Source organism: Vigna umbellata, chromosome 2, assembly GCF_029865625.1.
Source record: "Vigna umbellata cultivar VRB3 chromosome 2, Vumbellata_1.0, whole genome shotgun sequence".
NCBI lineage: Eukaryota > Viridiplantae > Streptophyta > Magnoliopsida > Fabales > Fabaceae > Vigna > Vigna umbellata.
Window position 1 is genome coordinate 37,417,992 of NC_142166.1, and position 24,352 is coordinate 37,442,343.

The 24,352-nt window shown below is 34.7% G+C and overlaps 1 protein-coding gene across 1 annotated transcript; it reads left to right on the top strand.

Moving 5' to 3' along the window:
* Nucleotides 1–14,185: 14,185 nt before the first annotated feature.
* Nucleotides 14,186–19,835, top strand: ACBP1 (acyl-CoA binding protein 1). The gene is made up of 6 exons (XM_047292753.2): nt 14,186–15,119; nt 15,515–15,620; nt 15,784–15,887; nt 16,705–16,796; nt 18,899–18,996; nt 19,249–19,835. Exons 1-6 carry the CDS (start codon nt 14,632–14,634, stop codon nt 19,423–19,425), a joined length of 1,065 nt encoding a protein of 354 aa, XP_047148709.1. The 5' UTR covers nt 14,186–14,631; the 3' UTR covers nt 19,426–19,835.
* The last annotated feature ends 4,517 nt before the right edge of the window (nt 19,836–24,352 follow it).

Here is a 24,352-nt window from a genome sequence, read left to right on the forward strand (position 1 = left end):
ACAAGACCATAAAAATGCATGAGAAAAAGAAAGAAAAAAAAAGGAAAAAAAAGGTGTATAAAAAAGGTATAAAGATATGTACAAGGTGCTTGATTTTATTAAGCAAAAATGAGGGTTATAAGACTGCACACATCTCCCTTTGTGCCCTAGTGAAGGTCGAACACTTAAGATCTAAGGTTAAGTATATGGAATCTCACAAGGATGGTTACCTGAACCTAAAGATCAACGGCCACTAGAGCTATGGCCCCCTTTATAGTATCTCCACAACAGTCGAGTAATCAACTAGGTGTGGAAACACATATGAAGAGAACAGACTCTAGCTGGAGTTCTCACGATAGCCAAACAGGAACTACATCCCAGAGTGACACCGCTACACAACTCCTCTAATTCTAAGTTACGCTCAGACCCGGGTATAGGGCCCCACTCATGATATGCCGAAAGTGCGTGTGTGAAGGGAGAATGCAATGCATACCCAAACCCTCACCTGCAAAACAACCAGAAAAATTCCCAGGCAGATATAAACATGGTTTCTACCCTAGGGTTCAATATTCAACAGTTATTGCAGTTATTCCAAATATCGAGCATAGATAGAGAAAAGGGAAAGAAAAACACAAAGCAAAACCACATCGAATTCGCGCATCTAATTAAATGGCTCGACTCTCTAGCAGTCCCCAGTGAAGTCGCCATCTGTCGCAACCGGAATCGCGACGGGACGACGATCCAAAAAGAAACGGGTTTTAAAAAGAGATTTGGAGTCGCCACCATAGTTTATTATGGAAAACTATGGAAAAACCTCAAAACGATAAAGCACGGTCCTCGAAAACCAAAGATTGGGTTCGGGAGTCGGTTACGCGTGGGGAAGGTGTTAGCACCCCACAACGCCTGCCCTAAGGCAGTACCTTTAACTAAATGCACGAATATGATGTGGTTTTCAAAATGTTTAATTATCCCCTAAAATAAAATTCTAAATAAACAAAACATATTTTTTTTGGTTTTTTGGGCCCGACAAGGATTGACCTTGCTCCTACGTATTCTCATTCAAAATGAGAAATCAGGGTTACGTAGTTCTAGCGGAAAGATTGTTTGTTTGTTTGAGAGTGTTGATGTTTTTAGTTTTTGAAAATTTTATATATTTGTTTTTGACATTTTCGAGAAAAAGAAGGTAATGAGTACTAGGCCGACGCGAACGGTCACACGAGTACTCATACCTTTAGAATGGTATTTAAATATTTTTAATTATTTTTTAAAAGAGAAATAACGATATTAAGCACTAGGACGATGCGAACGATCACACGAGCACTCATACCGTTATCTACTTATTTAGGAAGACTTAAGAGTATTGAGTGTTAGGCTGATGCGGACGATCGCACGAGCACTCATACCATTATTTAATTTTTTTAGATTGAAGATATTAAGTACTAGGCTGATGCGGACGATCGCACGAGTACTTATATCATTATTTAATTATTTAGATTGAAGATATTAAGTACTAGGCTGATGCGGACGATCGCACGAGTACTTATATCATTATTTAATTATTTAGATTGAAGATATTAAGTACTAGGCTGATGCGGACGATCGCACGAGTACTTATATCATTATTTAATTATTTAAATAAGAGAAAAAGGTATTGAACATAAGGACGATGCGGATGATCTCACGAGTGTTCGACCTTTAAAACATATTTTTGTAAATTTTATTTAAAAAAGAAGAAAAGGTTTTTTTTTTAGCACAAGGACGACGCGAGCGGTCACACGTGTGCTTAAACCTTTAAAATATTATTTTTGTAATTTTTTATAAGAAAGAAGAAGAGGTTTTTAGCACAAGGACGACGCGAGTGGTCACACGTGTGCTTAAACCTTTAAAATATTATTTTTGTTATTATTTTTTATATCTATTTTCTCCCTCCCTTTTTTTTTAAGAGTGCAAAAAATAAACCCAGCCCAATAAATAAACAAAAATAAAACACCAGATATAGGAGTGGGGGTTATCATACAAGGAGTTACATACAGTAAAAACTAAATAATCTATCAATAATAGGAGTGGAGAGATAAAAACCAGGAGTGCAACTCGAAATTTCTTATCGAGGCCCCAAGATAGGGGTGTAGCAGCAAAGTTGGAGGTGCCAGAAGCAAAATGAGTCCAATGCCCAAACCTCCTTTTTTGTTTGCAAAAGCGGAATGGGCTTAAGCCCAAACAAAAGGAGGTGTGAATGGAGTTGCGCGTGTGGCAGGAAGAGAGGATGCGGCCCAATAGCCCAAAGCCTCTTAACCCAATCAGAAACCTATTAGGGGTTTCCCAGTCTCATCTCATTTGCGTGAGCAGCGTCAAGACCCAGGGTCTTCTCCTCTGAACAAAAGAATCCATGGACACTTACCTCCACCACACGATGGTCACGACGCAACCTCCACACAAACCGGCCGCCGCTAGCCGTGGTTCGCGGCGTCGTCAACGACGACACCCGCCACCGGAGCCATCGCCGGCCACAACACAAGATTCCCCCTCTTCTTCTTCTCTTCGCGCGTGAGAGAAAAGCGCTTCCATTCATCGCCGACCACCGCTTCCACCGAAACCAGCCACTGCGCTACCCCTTCTTCCAGTCTTATTCTCGCACAGCCCAGATTAGCTGCCAGTGCACGCGACCCACGCCGGCGACCGCCTCAGCTCCACCACCAAACAACCTAGGATGCCACCGCTGCCAGCGCCGATACTCACTGCCGGAGGGATTGCTAACCGCCGTATCGGGTCCTCCTCCCTGCTTCTCCCCTTTACGTGCAAGGAGATGATTCTCTTCTTCCCTTCTCGGCCATGATGTAGTCTACGGAACCGTTTCTGGTCTTCTTTCCAGTTTGAGTTATGGACTTGGTTTTTGGTTGTTCTGGATTGAGATTTTGATGGTGCTTTTTGGCGGAGAGAGTGGAAGCAGACGGTGGTTGAAGTCGAATAGGATAAGAGTAGATACTGCCTTGTACTTTCATTCCTAATTGAGTTGCAAAGAACTGAAAACGCAAGAAACCTTGAATCTGATTCTAAAAAGAGTGTTATGATCATTAGCTTTCATTTTTCTCTATTCTCGTAAGTTTTGTTATGGATGTTGATGCTCTTTGCTTGCAGGTTCAAGAAATATTGGTTTCGAATGGTTGCTTGATGGATGAAACAAAAGGATGGAAATGTGATGAAAATGGAAGAAGATGGTAAGGTGTTTAGGAAGAATTGTGGTTGTTTTGATTGGGTGTGGGGTGGAAAAGGCTGGTGACGAGAAATGTGGTGGAGGCAGTGAATGAGTTGTGAAGAAGAACGGTTTTGAATAAACTGGTGGCTCCTTTTGATGCAGGTGAAAAATGGATGTTGGCTGGGAGGTAAGGATGAAGATTATGAAGTTCAAAATGAAGGAGAAAAGGGGGAGGGAATCCAGGAGATTGGAGTTAGGCCGTGGGGTTGGAGATGAATGAAGAGTTTTATGAAGATGATGGTTGTTGGAGGTGATGGAGAATGGTTAGATGAAGATGGGGATGATGAGTAGAGGGGGGTCAGTGCCATGAAGGGATGAAGATTGATGGGCCGTTTGGAGGTTAGGCCGTGGTATTCATTGTTGGAGATTGGTCAGAGGTGATGGATCTCTTGGAGGTGGGGAATTGGGAGTGAAAGGAAAGGTTGTTGGGTGGTTACGGGTTAGAGGAGCAGAGGAGTGGAGAGCTATGGAGCATGTGCCAGTGTGCGTGAGGGAGGAACCGTTTTTCCCAATCTTTTCTTTCTGAATTCGGTGCAGTGTACGTGGCGGGTTCTGCTTTCTTTTTTCTTTTTGCTTTTTTTTTTTAAATACTTATATGGAAAATCAAATGAACTAATAAAAAAACAAAATAAAATAATAATAAAATTCATAAAGAAACATAAAATAAAATAAGATGCAATAAAAAAGAAAGACCTATATTATTTATTCATCCGGACGAAATTGGGTGTTGACAAGGCTCATAAACAAAGGGTCTCGATCACTAACAATCGACTGTGAAATGGATCTACTTCCACTTCCTTTTGGATGTGTTGTTCCTGAAACCATAGGGGAAAAGAGTGAATCTCCCTCAATTCACTACCTTCGAACATTCGTGACAACAAGTCAACAACTCCATTACCTGGGCTAGGTTTGTAAATCACCTCAAACTGATATCCCAATAGTTTTTCCAGCCAATTTTGTTGAGCCTTTGTGGTGATCCTTTGATGTAAAAGGTGTCACAAACTCTTCTGGTTTGAATACACCTTAAAACTCCTTCCAATCAGGTATGGCCTCCAATGTTGGACCGCCAACACTAATGCCATTAGTTCTTTCTCATAGGCTGACTTATTTAAATTAGTCGATGAAAAAGCTCTACTGAAATAAGTTATTGGTTGAAAATCTTGCATCAATACTACTCTTATCCCTGCTCACAAAGTGTCACACTCAATTTCAAACGGCTTAGAAAAGTTAAGTAAAGCCAATAGGGGGACTTGAGTCATCACCTTTTTTAAGTCCTGAAAAGCCAATAATGTTGAGGGGCCCCAATGGAATCCATCCTTCTTCGTCAATTCAGTAAGGGGCTAGCCATTTTACCATAACCCGCAATAAACTTCTGGTAATACCCCGTCAATCCCAGAAAACCCCTCACACCCTTGACATTATGAGGAACGGGCCAATTTACCACACTTTTAATCTTTTCTAGATCCACTACAACTTCTTGCTCAAAAATTAGATGACCCAAGTATTCTACTTACCTACTCCCCAAAACACACTTTTTTCTATTAATCATTAAAGATTGTTCACACAACAACTCAAACACTATAATTAAGTGCTTCAAATGCTTTTCCCATCCTTTATTGCAAACTAGTATGTCATCAAATAATACTAGTACAAACTTCCACAAGCAAGGCTTCAAAATTTGATTCATAGTAGATTGAAAAGTTGTAAGGGCATTTGTCAAACCAAATGGCATCACTAAAAATTCATAGTGACCCTCATGTGTTCTAAAAGTCGTTTTATGAACATCTTCCTCTACCATGCGTATTTGATAATACCCGAATTTCAAGTCCAGTTTAGAAAAATAAGTTGCACCATGCAACTCATCCAATAACTCCTTTACCACATGAATTGGGTATTTATCGAGAATCGTGACTTTATTCAACTCCCTATAATCCATACACATGCACCAAGAACTGTCTTTTCTTCTTAACAAGAATTACTGGATTGGAAAAAGCACTAGAACTGGATCTAATAATTCCTTCTTCATAACAAGAATCACCGGACTAGAAAAACACTAGAATTGGATCTAATAATTCCTTCTTCTTAACAATAATCACCGGACTGGAAAAAGCACTAGAATTGGATTTAATAATTCCTTATTTCAACATATTTCCAACCTGTTTTTCAATTTTCTCTTTATGATGATATGGGTACCGATATGGTCGCACACTCACTGCTTTCACTTCTAACTACAATGTAATGAAATGCACCACATCTCTGCAATGTGGCAACCCTTGTGGTTCTTGGAATACAGCCGAAAATTCTAATAAAATTTGTTGAATAATTGTGGGGGCCTGCGAGAACTCAAACTCATGGTGGAGGAGCATATTTCCTAAGTATAATTGATGATTTTTCAAGAAGAGTGTGGATCTACATTTTGAAGAATAAGTCTGAAACGTTCCAAAGGTTCAAGGAGTGACATACTTAGACCGAGAATCAATTGGGGTGCAAGTTGAAATGCCTGAGAACTGACAATGGTCTAGAGTTTGTTTCAGAGGAATTTAATGAGTTCTACAAGGTTAAAGGGATCAAGAGGCACAAGAACGTGGTGGGAACACCTCAACATAATGGTTTGGCTGAAAGGATGAATAGAACCATTCTAGAGAGGGTTCGGTGCATGTTACTTGGATCAGGGTTGCCAAAGGCTTTCTGGAGAGAGGCTGCCAATATGGTAGTATATCTGATCAACAGGAGTTCGTCTTCGGCTCTAAATCATAAAACACCAATGGAAGTTTGGAGTGGACAACCAGTAGATTACTCCAACTTAAAGGTGTTTGGTTCTTTGGCTTTTGCACATGTCAAAGGAGATAAGCTAGAGGCTTGGGCGGTGAAGAGTGTATTCCTTGGATATGCTGAAGAAGTTAAGGGATACAAGCTATGGAGGTTGGATGGTAAACCTTCAAAATTGATCATTAGTAGAAATGTCATTTTTTATGAGACAAGAATGGCGATGCATGCTGAAAATCCTGAATGTGAGAAGAAGACTCTCATTGAGGTGGAGCATACTACTACTAATGAAGTCGTTCGATCGTTAACTGAGAAAGACCGAACAGGTGGTGAAGTGCAAAGACAATCTATCACAAATTTTGATGACGACACAGATGGAACGTCTAGTGATGTTAGTCACTCAAGAGGAGCTGGTGTTGAATTCAGAAATTATCAGCTTGTTCGTGATAGAGAAAGAAGGATCTCTAAGCCAACCAAACGGTTTGGAGAAGCTGATCTAATTTGCTACGCCTTAAATGTTGCTGAAGATCTTGAACGCTCAGATGAATCGAGAAGTTTCAAGGAGGCTATTGATAGTAGCGAACAAAAACTTTGGCAAGGTGCTATGGAGAAGGAGCTTGAGGCTTTAAGGAAGAATAACACCTGGAGATTGGTGGATCTGTCAAAGGGTAAAAAGGTCGTAGGTTCAAAATGGATCTTCAAGAAAAAGGAAGTTATACTAGGGGGTGAGAAAGCAAGGTACAAAGCGACGCTTGTAGCCAAAGGCTTCACCCAGGTTGAAGGTATAAATTATCATGAGATTTTTGCGCCTATGGTAAAGCATTGTTCGATCAGAGTCCTTATGGCTATCGTTACTTATCACAATTTTCACCTTGAGCAATTGGATGTGAGAATTGCGTTTCTGCATGGAGATTTGGAAAAAACCATTTATATGAAGCAACCGGAAGAATTTTCTTTGGATGATAGGGTGTGTTTGCTACAAAAGTCTCTATATGGCTTGAAGCAAAGCCCAAGGCAATGGTACAGGAAATTTGATGATTTCCTGATAAAGTTGAACTTCAAGCAATTATGATGACTGTGTGTATACTCTGAATCGTAACAGTGAGGTATTATATCTTTTACTATACGTGGATGATATTCTTATTGCCAACAGTAACAAGTGCATGATCCGTGAGTTGAAAGCAAGTTTTAGTGGTGCTTTCGAGATGGAGTTAGGAGAAGCTAGGCGGATCTTGGAAATTGATAGAAAGAGAGATAAACTGAAGGGAAACTTGCTTTTATCTCAAAAGAATTACTTGCAGAAGGTGGTTTCAACGTATCGAATGTCTTAATCCAAACAAGTTGGCACACCGATCAGTCAATACTTGAAACTCACCAAAGAGCAAAGCCCAAAGACCGATGGTGAGAGGAAGAAGATGGAGTTTGTTTCGTTTTCTAAGGGGATTGGGAGCATCATGTATGGCATGGTCTGCACTAGACCTGACCTGGCGCATGGAATAAGTGTTCTTAGTCTTTTCATGGTTGATCCTGAACAAATCCACTAGGAAGCTTTGAAGTGGATGCTTAGATACATAAAGGGGTCTCTTGATACTAAATTACTCTTTCAAAATAACTTTCAAGGTGGAGATTTTATTGAAGGATTTGTTGATTCTGATTTGCTGGCTGCATGGACACAAGAAAGTCTCGTTCGGGATATGTGTTTACTTTGTTCGGAACTGCTATGAGCTGGAAGTCTACACTACAATCATTCGTTGCTCTTTCAACCACTGAAGCAGAATACTGTGCGTTCGTTTATGGGGTAAAGGAGACACTTTGGTTAAAAGGCTTGATTCAAGAATTGGGGATTGATAAAAAGTTTGTCCGTGTTCATTGTGATAGTCAAAGCGTCATTCATTTAGCTAACCATCAAATTTACCATTCAAGAACAAAGCATATTGATGTTAAGTTGCACTTTATCAGAAACATTGTGGAATCCGGTGCTGTCCAAATCTGCAAAATAACATCTGAAGACAATCCTGCAGATATGTTAACTATGCAACTCGCAAAGGGAAAATCCCTGAAGTTTTTGTCCAGGATTAGTTTTGTATCGTTCGGTGTTTGATTGTTTACCGTTCGGTAGTTTTTTGTTAAAGTCTAGGTGGAGAATTGTTAGTTAGACTCAACAATGTTCAGTTTGTGGACCACTCGGTCTTGTACGTGTAACCGTTTGGTCATGTTCAAATATTGTGTTTGCTTTTCTGTTTGGTCATCTACTGCTTTGTGTCGTTCAGTCTTTTACTGTTGCTTTCAGTTTTATGTTTTATACTATCTGTTATAGTTGCTTTGGTTGGCTATATATTATAGCATGTCTTTGTATTTCTAAAAAGTGAATTAATCGAAGTATTCATTCAGATCTCTCTCTTTTCTCTAGCTCACTACATTTCATTCATTTCATTCTTTATGCTTTTTTTCATTGATTATGAGTTTCTTGTGTCCTTTTCACTCGAACCAACACCACCTTTGGCCAACCAATAAAATCAAAGCTTACCCTTGCCTTCTATGGAGTTGTTTTCAAAAGAATATGTTCTACATGGGAAGATGATTGATATTGATGGAATGGAATGAAAACCTCAACCTCAAAGATTGTTTGGAAGAGATAGGATTCTTGTCATATATGCTACCATATTTTATGTGTGGCACTACAACTTATATGCATGGTTTTGATCAAATGCCCGTGAGGTTGGAGGTAAACCACTGGAACTACAACTAACACCACCAACACTATCTACATAATCAACATTTGAAGTAACATATGTTAGGATGAATATGCGTTATACATTATAAAATTTCATAAAACATTTGATAGGGTGCAGCAAGAAATTTAATAGGGTGCAAGAAGTTCTTGCCTTAAAATATTGAAGAAGAAATCCTCCTTTTTTAACACATATATAGTCAGGTCATCTTTATTTCTCTTTTTGTTGTGGCACTTATATATTTTCCACGCATAGATAAATAAAGGTTATCTTAAGGCTCTTACATGTCTAAGAATGAAGTTGTCTCAAAATTTATTAGACAAAATAATGGTTAAAACTAATTTTTTGAAAATTAATATGTAAACCTACATGTTTTGAGCCATTAGGCAAAATGTCGTTTGAAGGTTTGACATTAGACAATACATTTTCTAAGTTTGGAATAGATGAAAATGAAACATAAATTAGTGTATTTATGATTGAAATTATATTTAAAATCATTTATGAGAAAAATACTTGAAGACAAAAAGTTGGATAAAGAATTATAAAAACGTGTACTGAGAGAAAAAAACTACTTCCTATTACAGGTCAATTTGTTACGACGAATCTAATATTATAACAATTTTATCTATCATTTGAGTAATCTTGTAAAGTCCATTAAAAATAATAATAATAATAATAATAAATTAAAATATATATATATATATATATATATATATATATTTATATATAAAAAAAATAAAAAAAATAATATGATTGCAAAATGACAAAGAACCTTTCAGAAGTGGAATGGTGAGCAAGACACTTTTGGTGGTTAAGTCAAAATATTATTTTTTATAAAATAGTATTTTTAATAAAATATTAAAAAAATAATAAATAAATAAATAAAAAGACAAAACTACTTTCAGAAGTGGAGTTAAGGGATAACAACTTTCTGTAATGGGATTTAAATATTATTTATAATAAAATATTATTTAAAAAAAAAACCTAAATAGTGTCAAATCTTAGCCTATAAATAGCAAGCATGAAGAAGGCTGAAACTTGCACCCAAAATTGAGAAAAATTTTGAGAGAAGAGAGTTGGAGGAAATTCTAGTTGCAAAGGAGAAATTCTGGAAGTTTTTGGGGAACAACTTCTAAGCAGGAGATTAAGTCTGGAATAGAGGTAAGGGGAGCTAACCTTGAGTATTTCGTTTTGTATTATCTTGAGTCTTGAATATGCAATATTTTGCTTTTGTCTGATCTTAAATCTTGAATATGGAGTATTTTGTTTTTGTATGATCTTGAATTTCGAATAAGAACATGCTTTTGTGCCTAGATCCAAGTTTGATAGTTGTAAAACGTGATACTGATTCTGCTAACTAATTGTACGTTATTATTACTCAGAACATTTAGTTGTTTCTTTTGCATTTTTAGAAGGATGAGAAGTTGTCTAACCGGCTCTACCAGATTCAACTTCTTGTATTCCCCATACCTTTTATTGTTTTTCTTATTTATTTATATTGTATTTTTGGAAGGATGAGAAGTTGTCTAACCGACTCTGCCAGATTCAACTTCTTGTTTCCCCAGAACTTTTATTGTTTTATCTAGGTTTAATCCTATACTACATCCCTATTTATGTACGAATGTCTCAATTGGGTCCTCGTTTTTTAAAGTGTATCAAAATGGTCCTTAATTTTGAAAATTGATATCAATTGAGTCCTTTCCGTTAAGTTGGCTGGACGGCGTTAAAAAAATTGATGAGTGGATGCTGAGATGACGAACGAACGCTCGTCCACCAGCGAACGAACGCTCGTCCACCAGCGAACGAACGCTCGTCCACCAGAGAACGAACGCTCGTCGACCTCTTACTGCTGGACGACCGTTCGTTCCACACTGGAATACCGTTCGTTCGGTGGTCGACGAGCGTTCGTTCGCTGATGGACGAGCGTTCGTTCGCTGATGGACGAGCGTTCGTTCGTCATCTCAGCATCCACTCATCAATTTTTTTAACGTCGTCCAGCCAACTTAACGGAAAGGACTCAATTGATATCAATTTTCAAAATTAAGGACCATTTTGATACACTTGAAAAAACGAGGACCCAATTGAGACATTCGTACATAAATAGGGATGTAGTATAGGATTAAACCTTTTATCTATTTTCATTGCATCTTTTTGGAAGGACGAGAAGTTGTCTAACCGGCTCTGCCAGATTCAACTTCTTGTTTTCCCAGAACTTTTACTGTTCTATTTAATTTTTATTGCATCTTCTTGGAAGGATGAGAAGTTGTCTAACCGGCTCTGCCAAATTCAACTTCTTGTTTCCCCAAGAATTTTTATATATTAAGATTATTTTAAAGATTGTCAAACATTTGATTCTTCTTCGGTGACCATTTATAGTAATATTTTATTATTGTTAATTTGTTTGTAATATATTTATCTTGTATGATTTCTATGATGAATGTATTTTATGATGTTGATATGAAATTATGCATCTGAACATGATATGAGTATTATGGGAAGATTTTGTAATGGTATAATATGAGTTGAGGAATATGAGCATGATATGAGTCTCATGGAGAGATTCTGTAATGATATGGTATTAGTGTATATGTTGATGTTGAGGGTCCTGTTGTTGGAGGTTATCCTGATACTTTAATAATCTTCCAATCTCAAGTAGAGAAGGATGAATTATGTGGTGAGAGGGACAGGAGGTCCTGGTCTATGTGCCGGTTTTGGACATAGTGTTGAGGACTAACCTTGTGGATGGTATAAAATATTTTGGAAGTGTATTTGTAAGAATAAGTAGAAGTCATCACAAGTGCATAACCTCCCGTGACTGCTCATCAACGTATCATCCGGATGAGTGTCTATTGGGTGTTGTGGGATGAGTGTCTATTGAATATTGTGGGATAAGTGTCTATTAGGGATTGTTGTATGATGGATGAGTGTCTATGGTGCGATTGTTGTATGATAGTATGTGGGTGTATGACATAATTATTATATGATGTTTGTTAAGTGTATCAATGTAATTATGCATGTTTTACAAATGATTTGTGTAATGTTAGCTCACCCCTACTTGTTTGTGTTTGTGTTTGTGCGATTATCGTATAATTCGTTATACGGGAGCAGATGAAGGAATATCGTTCGATTCAGTGCCAATGAAGGAAGAGATAGAAGAATAAATTAGAAGAGTTCGAGTTGTATTTATGAGTTTTTAGTTGAAATCTGAATTTAAAACATATATATATATATATATATATATATATATATATACACACACAGGTATCTTGTATGAAGTTCTTTATATTCATTATGAGTGGTGATGTAATGCTACAATATATTAACTATGAATTATCAAGTGTGAAGTATATATATATATATATATATATATATATATATATTACCGTGTGACCGAACGTAGAAATGTTACAATATTTATAAAATCTATTAAATGTCGAGTGTGAGATTATGGAATGTTACAAATCTAATATTATACCATCTGAAAAATAAAACTAATTAACTCAATGTAGAAGAATATTTAGCCCAACAAAAATTATGATAACAAATTTAAAAATATGATATAATTATAAATTGAGATACTCGTTTTTAGTTAGTAATTGTTTTGATTCATGGGTCAAGATTAAGTATTTTTTCACATAAAGTCTCCAAGTTTTAAACTTAGGTCAAAGTTATGTTTTTAATCCTTTCTCTATCATTTGATCGGATTGAGTATTGTCTTTGAAAAGAATTTCCATACTAAAATCAAGTCCAAATACTACCGTAATAAATATGTAATCAAAAGTAACAAATTATTTATATATCAAACTTATATTTATAAATTTAAGAATATATTTCTATTAGTGTAAATTTAATTTAATCTTAATACAATATTGATCTAACTTAATATTAAATGATTATTCTTATTATTAATAATTTTGTGAGTGATCAAGCCGATCAATTTGTCGATATTTTGTAATAAATCAAGAAGTATGTTCACCGCTCGATGATACCGAGTGGTCAGTGGCATGATTGATAACTTATTTAATTAGGATGCACTCTCTTGGGTAATTCTTCAGTGTGTGTAATTTATACTTAAAGAGGGGAATGGAAAATAAGCAGCCACTTTCTCCCTTTTTTTATGGAAAATGACACTTGAACAACCATTTTTGACAACATTTAGACACGCGCACACGTGTCAAAATCTGAGTGGTCCAGTTGGAAAAATTAAATGAAAATGGACCACTCAGATTTTGACACGTGTGCGCGTGTCTAAATGTTGTCAAAAATGGTTGTTCAAGTATCATTTTCCTTTTTTTATTTAGTTTGTAACTTTATGGTTGGATCCTCCTTTAGCATGTTTAATTAATTAATTGCAGTATTTTTTTTACGTGCTACAATGATTCCACTTTCCTCCCTTATAGTATTTATGAATATAGGTGCAATTTACGAATCATAGCCACCCAAAAATGTCTTTTCCTAATCAATTTCTTTTGCGTTTGACTTCTCTTAGTCTAAATGGACAAAGACAAAATAAATAATTATTCTCAGTTATTCATAATAAAAGGCAACTAATATTTTAACTGTAACAATTAAAGTGAACAAAGATTTCTTAATATTAATAGATTGTTTAATGAATGATTGATACTATTTTTTTCATTAGTTATATTTTGTATACATTTTCTATATACAAAGAAGAAAATAAGATAACAAAAGTAAATTAAAAATTTGCATAAGCTAAATTAAGCTTCTCATTAAGGTAGAATACTTAAATTAATTTTAAGTTTTGAAAGAGCTGAATATATTTTTATTTTTATTTAGCAATTCAAATTTGAGTTTTTTTTTTCAAATTAAAAATTACTATTTTATTTTCTTTATTTTTAAATAAACATATGTTAGACATTATTATCACGAAGATTTTATTAAAAAAAAAAGAAAAAAAGAAGAAAAAAAAGAAAGAAAATAATTATATCTTAGTTAAAGTAATAATCACTCGGATCACTATTACAAGAAAAGGGATAGTGGGACAAAGAGAAAAAGAAAATCAAATACTATCAAAATCATGTTTCTCAATTTAAAAATTATGTGAACAAATAAACATTGTCAGCTTTAAAAATTATAATGAATTATTTCCGATTAAAAATTTAGAAATCATTTTAAATTAGAATATATATATATATATATATATATATATATATATTACAGGATTAAAATAATTATTTTAAATTTTTGAGATACTTAGATGTCAATTTTACATTTGAAAGATAAAAAAAATGTCACTTTAAATACTAGGATTAAATAAAATTTGGTTCAAACTTTAGGAGTAAAAAAACATTTTAGTAATATTTTAAAAAAAAATCGAGAACTTCGATGTGAATTAAAATTTTACTAAAAGAACAAAGTATTCTAGCTGTAGAGTGAATTTAGGTAAAGCACGCATAACCAAAACATCACTTATTTGGAGTAGGAAAATTCGAAATCAAAAGGAAGAGCATTCAACAACCTGGTCCATCTCGTTGGTAAAGCATAATTATTCCAAAGATTCGTTTCCTTTTCTCCATTCTCTTTAACCCTTTGAATCACGGATCGCCGGTGGCGATCTCACGTAGACTCATTAAAAGTTAACACGTGTCGCTCTTTCAACAACTATACGGTAAAGCACAGATAATTCCAGGAAGCACCTGATAAGTGTCCCCCAGCGCCAACAGCACAGAGAGAGAGAGAGAGAGAGAGAGAGAATCCTCTCCGTTCCCACCGTGCCAGCGCATGCTCCATTGTGAAATTCCTCTGCAATCTTCTCAATTTCTCCGTCATCAATCCCAACATGCTTTATCTCCTACTCTCGCTAGGGTTTTAGCTCACCCTCGCGACTGAAGCGATTTCTTCGTGAACCTATTTTTAGCTTCTAGGGTTTCGTCAACCGCCATGGCCGAGTGGCAGTCTCTCCTCCAATCGATTATTGTCGGCCTCATTTTCTCTTACCTTCTCGCCAAGCTCATCTCCATCGTCGTTTCATTCAAAGATGACAACCTCACCGTCACGCGCGCTGCCATTGCCACCGCCGCCGCCGAGCGCGTGGAATCCGAGGCTGTTAAACGCGAAGACGTCGTTCCAGATTCTGCGGCCTCGCTCAGGTTAGAGGAGCAGTCCGTGGTGGCCGAGCACGGTAGCGTGAGGAATGATAGTGACGGCGACTACGACGATGATGATTGGGAAGGTGTGGAGAGCACCGAATTGGACGAGGCATTCAGCGCAGCGACGGCGTTCGTGGCCGCCGCCGCCGCTGATCGGCTCTCGCAGAAGGTGTCGAGCGACTTGCAGCTCCAGCTCTACGGGTTGTACAAGATTGCCACCGAAGGTCCCTGCAGCACGCCCCAACCTTCGCCCCTCAAAATGACCGCACGTGCTAAATGGTATATTCTTCGCTATTCTCTGTTCTTATATGCGCTTTCTGCAGAAGTGACACTGTAGAGGAAAAGAAAAAGGAGAAGAGATTGAAATAGTATAAATTAGTAATCTTTCGTGCTCTTCTGAGTGTTTATACAGCAGTGTGTGAAATGTAGGATTGGCGATCATTGAGCTTGTTTTGGATGTATTTGTAGTTTGTACTATTAAAGCTGAGACTGATACCACAAATACAAATCCTCTTCGTCTTTTTCTTTATGGTTTTTTCTTTTTATGTAAGTAATGTTTATTTTTTTTAAAACCTAAGTGTTTGCGGAATATCTGACGTACTATTACTGAATATTGTATGTAAATGGGCAACTGATGTTTTTTCCCTTACCTGTCGCATTACCCTCTTTTGTAGGCAAGCGTGGCAGAAATTGGGCGCGATGCCTCCTGAAGATGCAATGCAGAAGTACATTGATATTGTGACTGAACTGTATCCTGCTTGGCTTGATGGTTCATCTTTGGTGAGCCAAAATGCTATTTCTTCTTTAGCTTTAGATGGATGAATCGCTACTTTCTCCAAAAGGAGGAAATATTATATTTAGAATCAAAGTAGTATGTTTAAATACATTCTTGGTGTGTTTATTTTTTCATTGCTTTGCCTAACTCATAAAGCTTCTGTAACAGAGGAGTAGAAGTGGTGATGGTGCTGGCTCTGGTTCAGAGGCTAAGGGACCAATGGGGCCAGTTTTCAGTACTTTTGTTTATGAAGAAGAATATGGCAGCGACTCGTAAGATTCCTAAAGCCAATAATAATTTGTTCTGGGACCCTATGTGTGTGTGGAGCTAAATGTAATTATAATGATATTTCCTTGATGACTTTAATGTATTTAGAATGGCGGGTCTTGAAAGGATAAGTCAGAGGGTTTAGTTTTTTTACTAATCTCTAATCTGCTTTGGTCCTACAAGATTTCTTGTTGCTATATGTGAATTTTTATGTCTTTTTATTATGAATTTCAAAAACTATTATGCATATAAATCATGTTCATTGCTGATCACAACTTACCAATACGTACCTCCCAGCAAAGTCACGTATATAACAGTGAAATTTTTAATTTAATGCTTTTGATGATTTATTTCTTATAACTAATTATTTAACGGAATTACTTTGTGTGTAATTCTCTCTAAGTGGGAATTTTTTTCACCTATTTTTGGAATGGTTTCTATAGTTTACTTGATAATACTACTAATACAAATCCTTCTGAAGTATTTATTTTTAATATGGATGCAGTTCAGGTCTCATTTCCTCTTTTTTGTACACCACCCTGTCTTTACATTAATCATCAACCCTCACCTATCACTAAACTCCTTGATCCTTTGACATTTTGGGGGATTATATGAGCTGATCACAAGATTTTTTAGAAGTTACAAATTGTCAAACTTAATATATACCAAGTATCAAGGATATTTGTTGATGAATAAAAACTTTTGATCAGCCACAAAATTATAAAACTCAGTAGTTAGGTGCTTCATCGTGAAAAGGGCACTGTTTCTGGAATGAACAAAGTATTGATAGGCATATTGATTTTTAATTTTCTTCCTTTACAGGCAAATGGAAGCCATTCATGGATTTGCCAGGGAAGGAGATATGGCTAATCTTCTCAAGTGTATTGAAAATGGTGTTTCAGTTAATTTGAAAGGTGAGTTATTTATAATAGCTATTTGCTTTTCTTTGTGTAAACATTATTCTCTACCGAGCTGTGAGCTGTCAGTAATGTTTTTTTTTTTTGGTTTTTGAATGGATCAAGCTCCTAATAAAAAATTGTGGCTAGCTCTAGAAATTACAGTCAGTGATTTAGTGAAACGTCATCTACCTGAATTTTAGCAGCATTGCTTGATAAGTCTAACATGAGTAAATTTGTTTTCACTGTTTTTAAAACCAAAGGCAGGTGCTATGTTTTTGTTATGACTTATGAATTACAACCCAAAACCCAACCCATAATTGGTACACACGCTAAGTTACTAATTGAAATACTACTTACCCTGGTAAGCCTAAGTTGCTCAAAACATGGTTACCGAGATCCTTTTGCTGAAAGAAATTGTATTTTCAGTTTGACCAAAAATTCTTTAGTGTATACATTTTCAACATCAAAAAGATAATAATCGCCTGTTGGAAGATATGTGTGTGTCCGTATGCAGTCTAGGAATATCAACAAATACGGTATATATTGTTCCATTACATTACAATATTTAATGCAATTCAATATATTCATGACGAGTCTCCTATAGCTGTAGAGTTATACTTGCTAAAAAATCCAAGAGGGAACTATAAATCTAGTGGAGGCCTGTAAAAGAAATAATGTCCTTGGAGGGACCATAACTCCAAATAGCTTGCAGCCCAGTTGCATGATAACATGTATAAAATAAGAATGGTGACTTGTATAAACTAAGTGAGGGCATAACATGTACCATGAGTTAGAAAGGCCATAACAATGCAAGGGTGGTTCTTTTCTATCACAACTCCAGCAGAATATGCTAAGATAACGAAGATAGTTCATGACCACTTCATTAAAATGTAAACTGCAACAACAAAAGCCTTATCCCACTTGGTGAAGCCAACACCTGACACCATTCATCTTTGTTGAAGGCTAAAACTTCAGAGATATTATTTACTATGAGATACCAAAACAACTTCCTTAAATATCCTTCAATAAAATGTTGGAGAGAATAAAAATCAGGAAACTTTTAAGCGAATCATGGTAGAAACAGTAATCTTTGTGTCCTCTAAAGTGAGAATAATTACATGCAGGTAAACATGGAATATAACAATCTGTAAATAGAAAAGGTTTAAAAAATTATATTGTAGGGGTCACAAGAGAACCAAAATATGACGGGGAGCTTTACCTTGTTTAGAACCTTCTCCTAAGGGCAACTCTTCCCTTAGAAGCTGCATGAAATGGAGAGTCTTTTATTCTCATCGGATTGGTTGCATGAAGTGGAGAATCTTTTCTTTTCATCTTTCAAGGTAAGAGTTGGAGTGAGATTGGAAAGAAAAAAATGTAACAAAATGTGAGGAAGGAGAATGGAGAACAAGTTGAAACGTTGAAAACATGTTTCTTGTGCCAAGAGTTCCCATTCATCTGTTTCTCCAAATTACACATTTCTTTTTCTTTTTCCCATTTGTTGATTATGAAAGTTGAGAGTTCCAATATTAATCAGCAAGCCTGTGTAATTGCTTGAAGGTGCATTTGAAGATAGAAAATTGACTGGTGACTGATGTGGCACAAAAGGAATAAATATTCTAGGACATGGGCTTTAGTAATTTCCTTTTTATTGTGAAAATTAGCTGAAGTGGAGAAATCTGTCTTGTTACATGTTCAACCTTCAATTTAATTTCGTTCCCATTTGTTCTCCTGATTCCTACATTTGTGGGCGAAGAGATATACCGGTGATTTTGTGTGTATTTTATTTTCTTTTCATTTAGATATGAAAGCTTGATATAAAGAAGTAGCTATATTCACTCTAGTTGCTCTTCTCTATGACAAGTTTGATACAGTAGGGGAAAGTCTTGATTATTTTAACTGTAGAGGATACAATAACATTGGTCATCAGATGATATTAGGGATGTGGATAAAAGTTTTTCTCCCTTGACTGCCACCTAGTCACTAAAGGTTCCTATGCAATCTCATCATTATTGATATTTGCCATGTCGTGACAGTGGCTTATCAAATTAATATTTGCTTTTGACTCTTGTTATTATTTTTCCTTTTTATATCAACATGCGTTTTTGAAATGAATGCAGACAGTGAGGGCCGGACACCATTACACTGGGCTGTGGATCGTGGCCACCTTAATGTCACAGAGTTGCTTCTGAGCAAGAATGCTGATGTGAATGCCAAGGTATTCCATATGCTTTAGAATCAATAATATATGCATTAACGTCAGGGACTACTCATATTTCATGACATTGCCGTAACTCCCCAGAATGAAAACGGAGCTGAACCTCAATTCTGAACCAGACAAACCTCACTGCAGAAGTTGAATAATATCGTAGTTTAGCTTAGGCTTTTGGAGATGCTTTTTGGCATTTTACAGTTAATGATACTAATGTCTCTTCCACTTTCTGTTGATATTATGTTTTCTTTTTTAAAGGATAATGATGGACAAACTGCCTTGCATTACGCTGTTACGTGTGAGAGAGAAGGCATAGCTGAGTATTTAGTGAAGCATAATGCAGACATAAATTCAAAAGATAATGATGGGAATTCACCGCGAGACATCTGTGAGCCAAGCTGGCCGTGTTTGCAGCACGTGGGGGAAGTAAACTGATTGCTTGTTTGCTTCATGCTGGTTCTGGCCAATGCAACCATTTATCCTAATCCCTTCAGGATGTACGTGTCTATATAACTTTTTTTTGTCCTTACGCATGGTGTATACACCCTTTTCTGTCTATGCACCGCTTAGGTAATTGTTCATCAGGTATATTCTGTTTTAATATTGTTCCTCTGCTCAATTCAAAGATATAGAAGGAAACTAGAGAGAGTAAACAGGGAAAGGGAGAAAATCTGTAACGATATACGTTCCTCGGAAAACCTTCTACCACCCCTTCGATTGAAGGTGATACAGATTTACAGGGTTATTTTAGATCTTAAATTGGTGTTAAGATTATCTGGATTCGCGTGAAATCTTTGATTGATCATGCTGTCGCAAGTACGTGGAATCTGATGTTTTTGGTCTCACTCTTTTCTCCCTTTCCATCTTTTTCAAGAACGACGGAATATGAAGTTAATACGAGTTTGATTATTAACATTAATTAACGTATCAAGTTAGTCAATGTATTAGAAATCCAAAAAAAGGCATAATATTCTTTTTGTTATGCACAGAAAAAAACAGAGCAAGGCATGGGATTACAAATGTTTTGTTTTTTTTAGTAAATAAGTAAAATTAAAGGTAAAAAAACATGATAAAACGTTCTTTTATTTATTTATTTATTTGCTTGCGCCATTATTTAACAAACAGTGATATTTGTCGTAGTTTATGCCTAATGCTTAGAAAAATATTAGAAATTAGAAATTTTATGATCATTTAAAAAAAGTTGTACGCCTTTTAAAAATTTAAAAATGATTTTACACTTTTGTCAGGGCAAGCGGTTCTTTTATCATCATGTTAATTTTATAATTTTTTAAACCGAGCTGAATTTTATAATTTTTTATAATAATTTATATTTAAACTCTCGGGGTCATTTTTAATCCATAGTCTCCTGTGAGACACGAACTAGCTTTGACCTCATTAACAAGGTTTATGAACACCTCCAACTATCATGCTGTGTTGCTCAAAATCAGATTTCTCCAGAATTCCACTCCAACTTAGTATTTCAGCGTTCCTTTGGAGAGGCAGCGAGTGTGCGAACCAGCTAGCAAAGCAAAGAGTCAATGTAATGATAATCTTAAGGACTTTTTATACTTTTCTGTTGTTTTAGCTTATAGTATGAGTTTCATTACCCATATGTCACTAATTTATTTTCTCCTTTCTACATTTTCTTTCAATATAAAAACCATACACTTTCATACTCATTTTTAACCGTGTTATGTCAAGATTTTAACTTCTAAACAAACTATAAACAATATGGATTTTATAGTGGGTATTATTAAACTTAAACGTATGATATGTGGAAGTTTGTGATTTTATAATATTATATAAATGTCTTATACTACGTGGATAAACTATTTATTCTCGAGTTATATTTCAATTTTTATGGATAGATCGTGTAGGAAAATTATACTCTCAATTAATTAAATAGTATAGATACTATTTTTAAAATAATTTAATATATTACGTGATCACTTGTAATTAAACAACAACGCCTTATTTGTAAGTAGATGAGCTATTTTCTATTATATTAGAGTTTACTTTCTCTACACTTTTAGAATACAATTTCTTGATGGTTCTTAGCTCGCATATTTAGATGATAAAGTTTAAGCACTTTATTACTTACTCTTAACAATTCAAACAAGAGAAGAAGTATAACATTTAGAACTCAGATACCCAAATAAGTTGCTTAGCATCCTTTATATGGTAATAGAATCATACGCTCATGTAAATCAATGTAAAATATCAATGTTTTCATCACCTTAATGGATGAAAGCAAATTGGATGAATAGGATAAAAATGATGTAACACATGAAAATATTCAAGGTAGAGATTCGAGTTTTCTAAATAAATAGATGAAAAACCTAATGAGACAAAAAGCTTATTTAAGATCTAAATGTTTAGAGGGTTTAAAGGATTAATCTCTCAATCTTTTGTTTATAATGAAAAATTGATATAAGAATCTAGGTAAGATTAAGAGACTACACTATATACCTAAATATATAATTAGGTACGATTATAGATACAACGAATAGATGTTTCCAATATTATATCTTCTATACTTAGACTTAATGATAATACATAGATATAATTATTCTAACACTCCACCTTATGTTGGAGCATACAATTTGTATGCATCAAGCCTGAAATAAATGAACTCACTTCAAGATTCCCTTTAGGGCTTGGTCAACATATCTGTATTTGATCCAACAAACTCAATAAAAATTTCTTTGGACAACAATTTTTCACGAATATTTCTATGTTTAGTCATCTCATTAAACATTGGATTTGATGCAATGTGGAGGGCAACTTGGTTGACATTGTAGATCTTCATGGTTTGAATTTCACATAAATTAAGCTCTCAAAGAAATTGTTTTATCCATGTAAGTTCACAAGTAAGAGACATCATTATTCGATCTTCAGCTTCAACAATTGACCAGCTACTACATTTTGCTTCTTACTTTTCCATAAGATAATATTTTTTCCAAGGAAGACATAATATCCTGTAGTAGAGCATCTATCTGTAAGGGAGTTTGCCCAATCAACATCTGGAGACTTGAATATTTCCTTTATCTTCATATGGAAAATGTTGTCCTAAAGCTATTTTTGGGACCTTAAAATATAGATGATACCATTCTAACGGCAATACGTGGTGTCTGCATAAACTGACTAAACACTCCAATTGCAAAAGATAGATCAAGTTTCGTAATAGTAAGATAAATTAGCTTCAAAACTAGTCACCTATATCTTTCTAAATCAAATAATGATTTACCTTCTTCCATCATTAGTTTTTTATTTTGGTCCATTGAATTATCTGTACCTAGCATGCATGTTTGTTGTAGAATGTCAAAATTGTACTTCCTTTGAGAGATTACAACCCCATCTTTTGACTGAGTTACCTCAATGTCCAAATAATATTTGAAACTTCCATAATCCTTGGTTTGAAAATCTTTTCACAAGTACTCCTTCAATTGAGAAATTCTAGCAATATCATTTCATGTAATGACTATGTCATCAACATAGATGATTAGGTAAGTGTATTTCCCAAGAAGGGTATTATAGTAGAAAACTAAATTATTTGCTTCACTGAGTTTTAGTCCAAAAGTTTGAACAATTGAGTTCAATTTACCAAACCAATCACGTGGAGATTGCTTAAGGCCATAAAGAGAGTGGCACAACTTATAAACCTTACCAAACTCCCTGTGAGCAACAAACCCAAGAGGTATTGATGGAGTGGTTGTAACAACATGATTTTTTGAGATGTCACGGTGTAAATTTTTTTAAAACTTTTCTATAAAACATTCATTTAAGATAATAAAACTTTATTTGATCAAAATGCGGAAGCAACACATAACTATAAACCTCACCTGTTAAAAATTAAAATCTCAAAATATCACTTTTACATAATAATTTCCAAGTCTGAAAACGTTTTAAATAATGAATAAATAATCAACTCCGAAGTAAAAGATCCCAACTCTCGTTAACTACTTCAATCCAGTCTTATTTGGAACGACATCTACTTTTGTACAAGTACGATCATCGTAGATGAAAACTACAACCACAACATGTAAGGGTGAACAACCAGAAATATCATAACACATAATATACAATAATCATTTTAAACACATAATAATTAATCATAAACATATTTCATCACGGTATCAACATCACAGTCAAATCATTCATGAACCAATGTCATTATCTTAAATGAATGTTTTATAGAAAAATTTTAAAACAAAATTTACACCGTGACATCTCGAAAAATTGGGGTGTTATAGTGAGATAAATGATGCATCCAATGAGTCGACAGGTCCTGCAATGTTAAAGATATCGTATTGGGTGGTAATGTAACGACAGAAGAAACCTATAAAACTACTAATTTAGGTTATTACATAAATAATAAATATTAATATAAAATTGAAAATTTATATATTATGTATTCACAATCTTCTAAAATTTGTAGGTGAATTTTTTAAAAAATAAAAACATTTTTTATTAACTATAATAATTTTATCAAATTATTTTAAAATAATTATTTTTTAATTCATTGATTATTTTTTAATTCAATGATGATGAGAAATATCTTGATTTAGAAGAATATAAAAGATACAAATAATTTTTTTTTCTATATGTATCATACACTTTTTGCTCCTACATGTGAAGATTGTCAAAAGTCTTCTCAAGTTCAAATTTAGAAATCCTCATTAGGTAAATTGTGAACAGTAATGATTGTTAAGTAAATTGATGATTAAGATTAATTCTTTATCTTGATTTTAAGAATTAATTTAGTTTTTAAATGTGTGATTTGAAACGTTAACTCGTTTTTCATTTCATTGCACGAAATTTGTTTTCAACTGCATAAATATATTACTGTTTATAAAACAATGCTACCTTTTTTAACAATGCTATCATTTTATTTAATTTCCACTTTAGATGGGATTAGGTGTTTTAACTATTGCGTTGGCCAACTTACATCCGCATTTGGTACAACAGAATTGATTCCATTAAAAGGGATAAAAGTAAGTATAATTGTAAATCAAATGAAGGAGAAGACTTAGGTTGACATGGTTTACTATTTTTAAGTTATTTCTAATTCTTTTTCACTAAGATTTTGTCCTATCACTCCTGACCTAGAAGTATCTTTTATACCATTTTTAAACACCTAAGCATTTTTTTCCCATTAAGCTACTTCACAAACAATAAATTTTTTGTTTCAAAAAGCTAAATACAAAAATTCAATAATACTCAGTAGAGTGATCAATAGTTTAATATTGAATAAAATTATTCATAATACCATAGATATTGTGTAGTACATAAGTGTTAGCAATTCTTTTGAAGATCAAAAACCACAAAAAAGGAGATTGAAACACAACTAAACCATCATTGC

What these genes read in the sequence shown, in the direction of transcription:
- ACBP1 (XM_047292753.2), top strand. Translation starts at nt 14,632, where the DNA reads ATGGCCGAGTGGCAGTCTCTCCTCCAATCGATTATTGTCGGCCTCATT. An exon ending in ATGACCGCACGTGCTAAATG is followed by an intron (nt 15,120 to 15,514) that starts GTATATTCTTCG and finishes CCTCTTTTGTAG; the next exon opens with GCAAGCGTGGCAGAAATTGG. An exon ending in ATGCTGATGTGAATGCCAAG is followed by an intron (nt 18,997 to 19,248) that starts GTATTCCATATG and finishes TCTTTTTTAAAG; the next exon opens with GATAATGATGGACAAACTGC.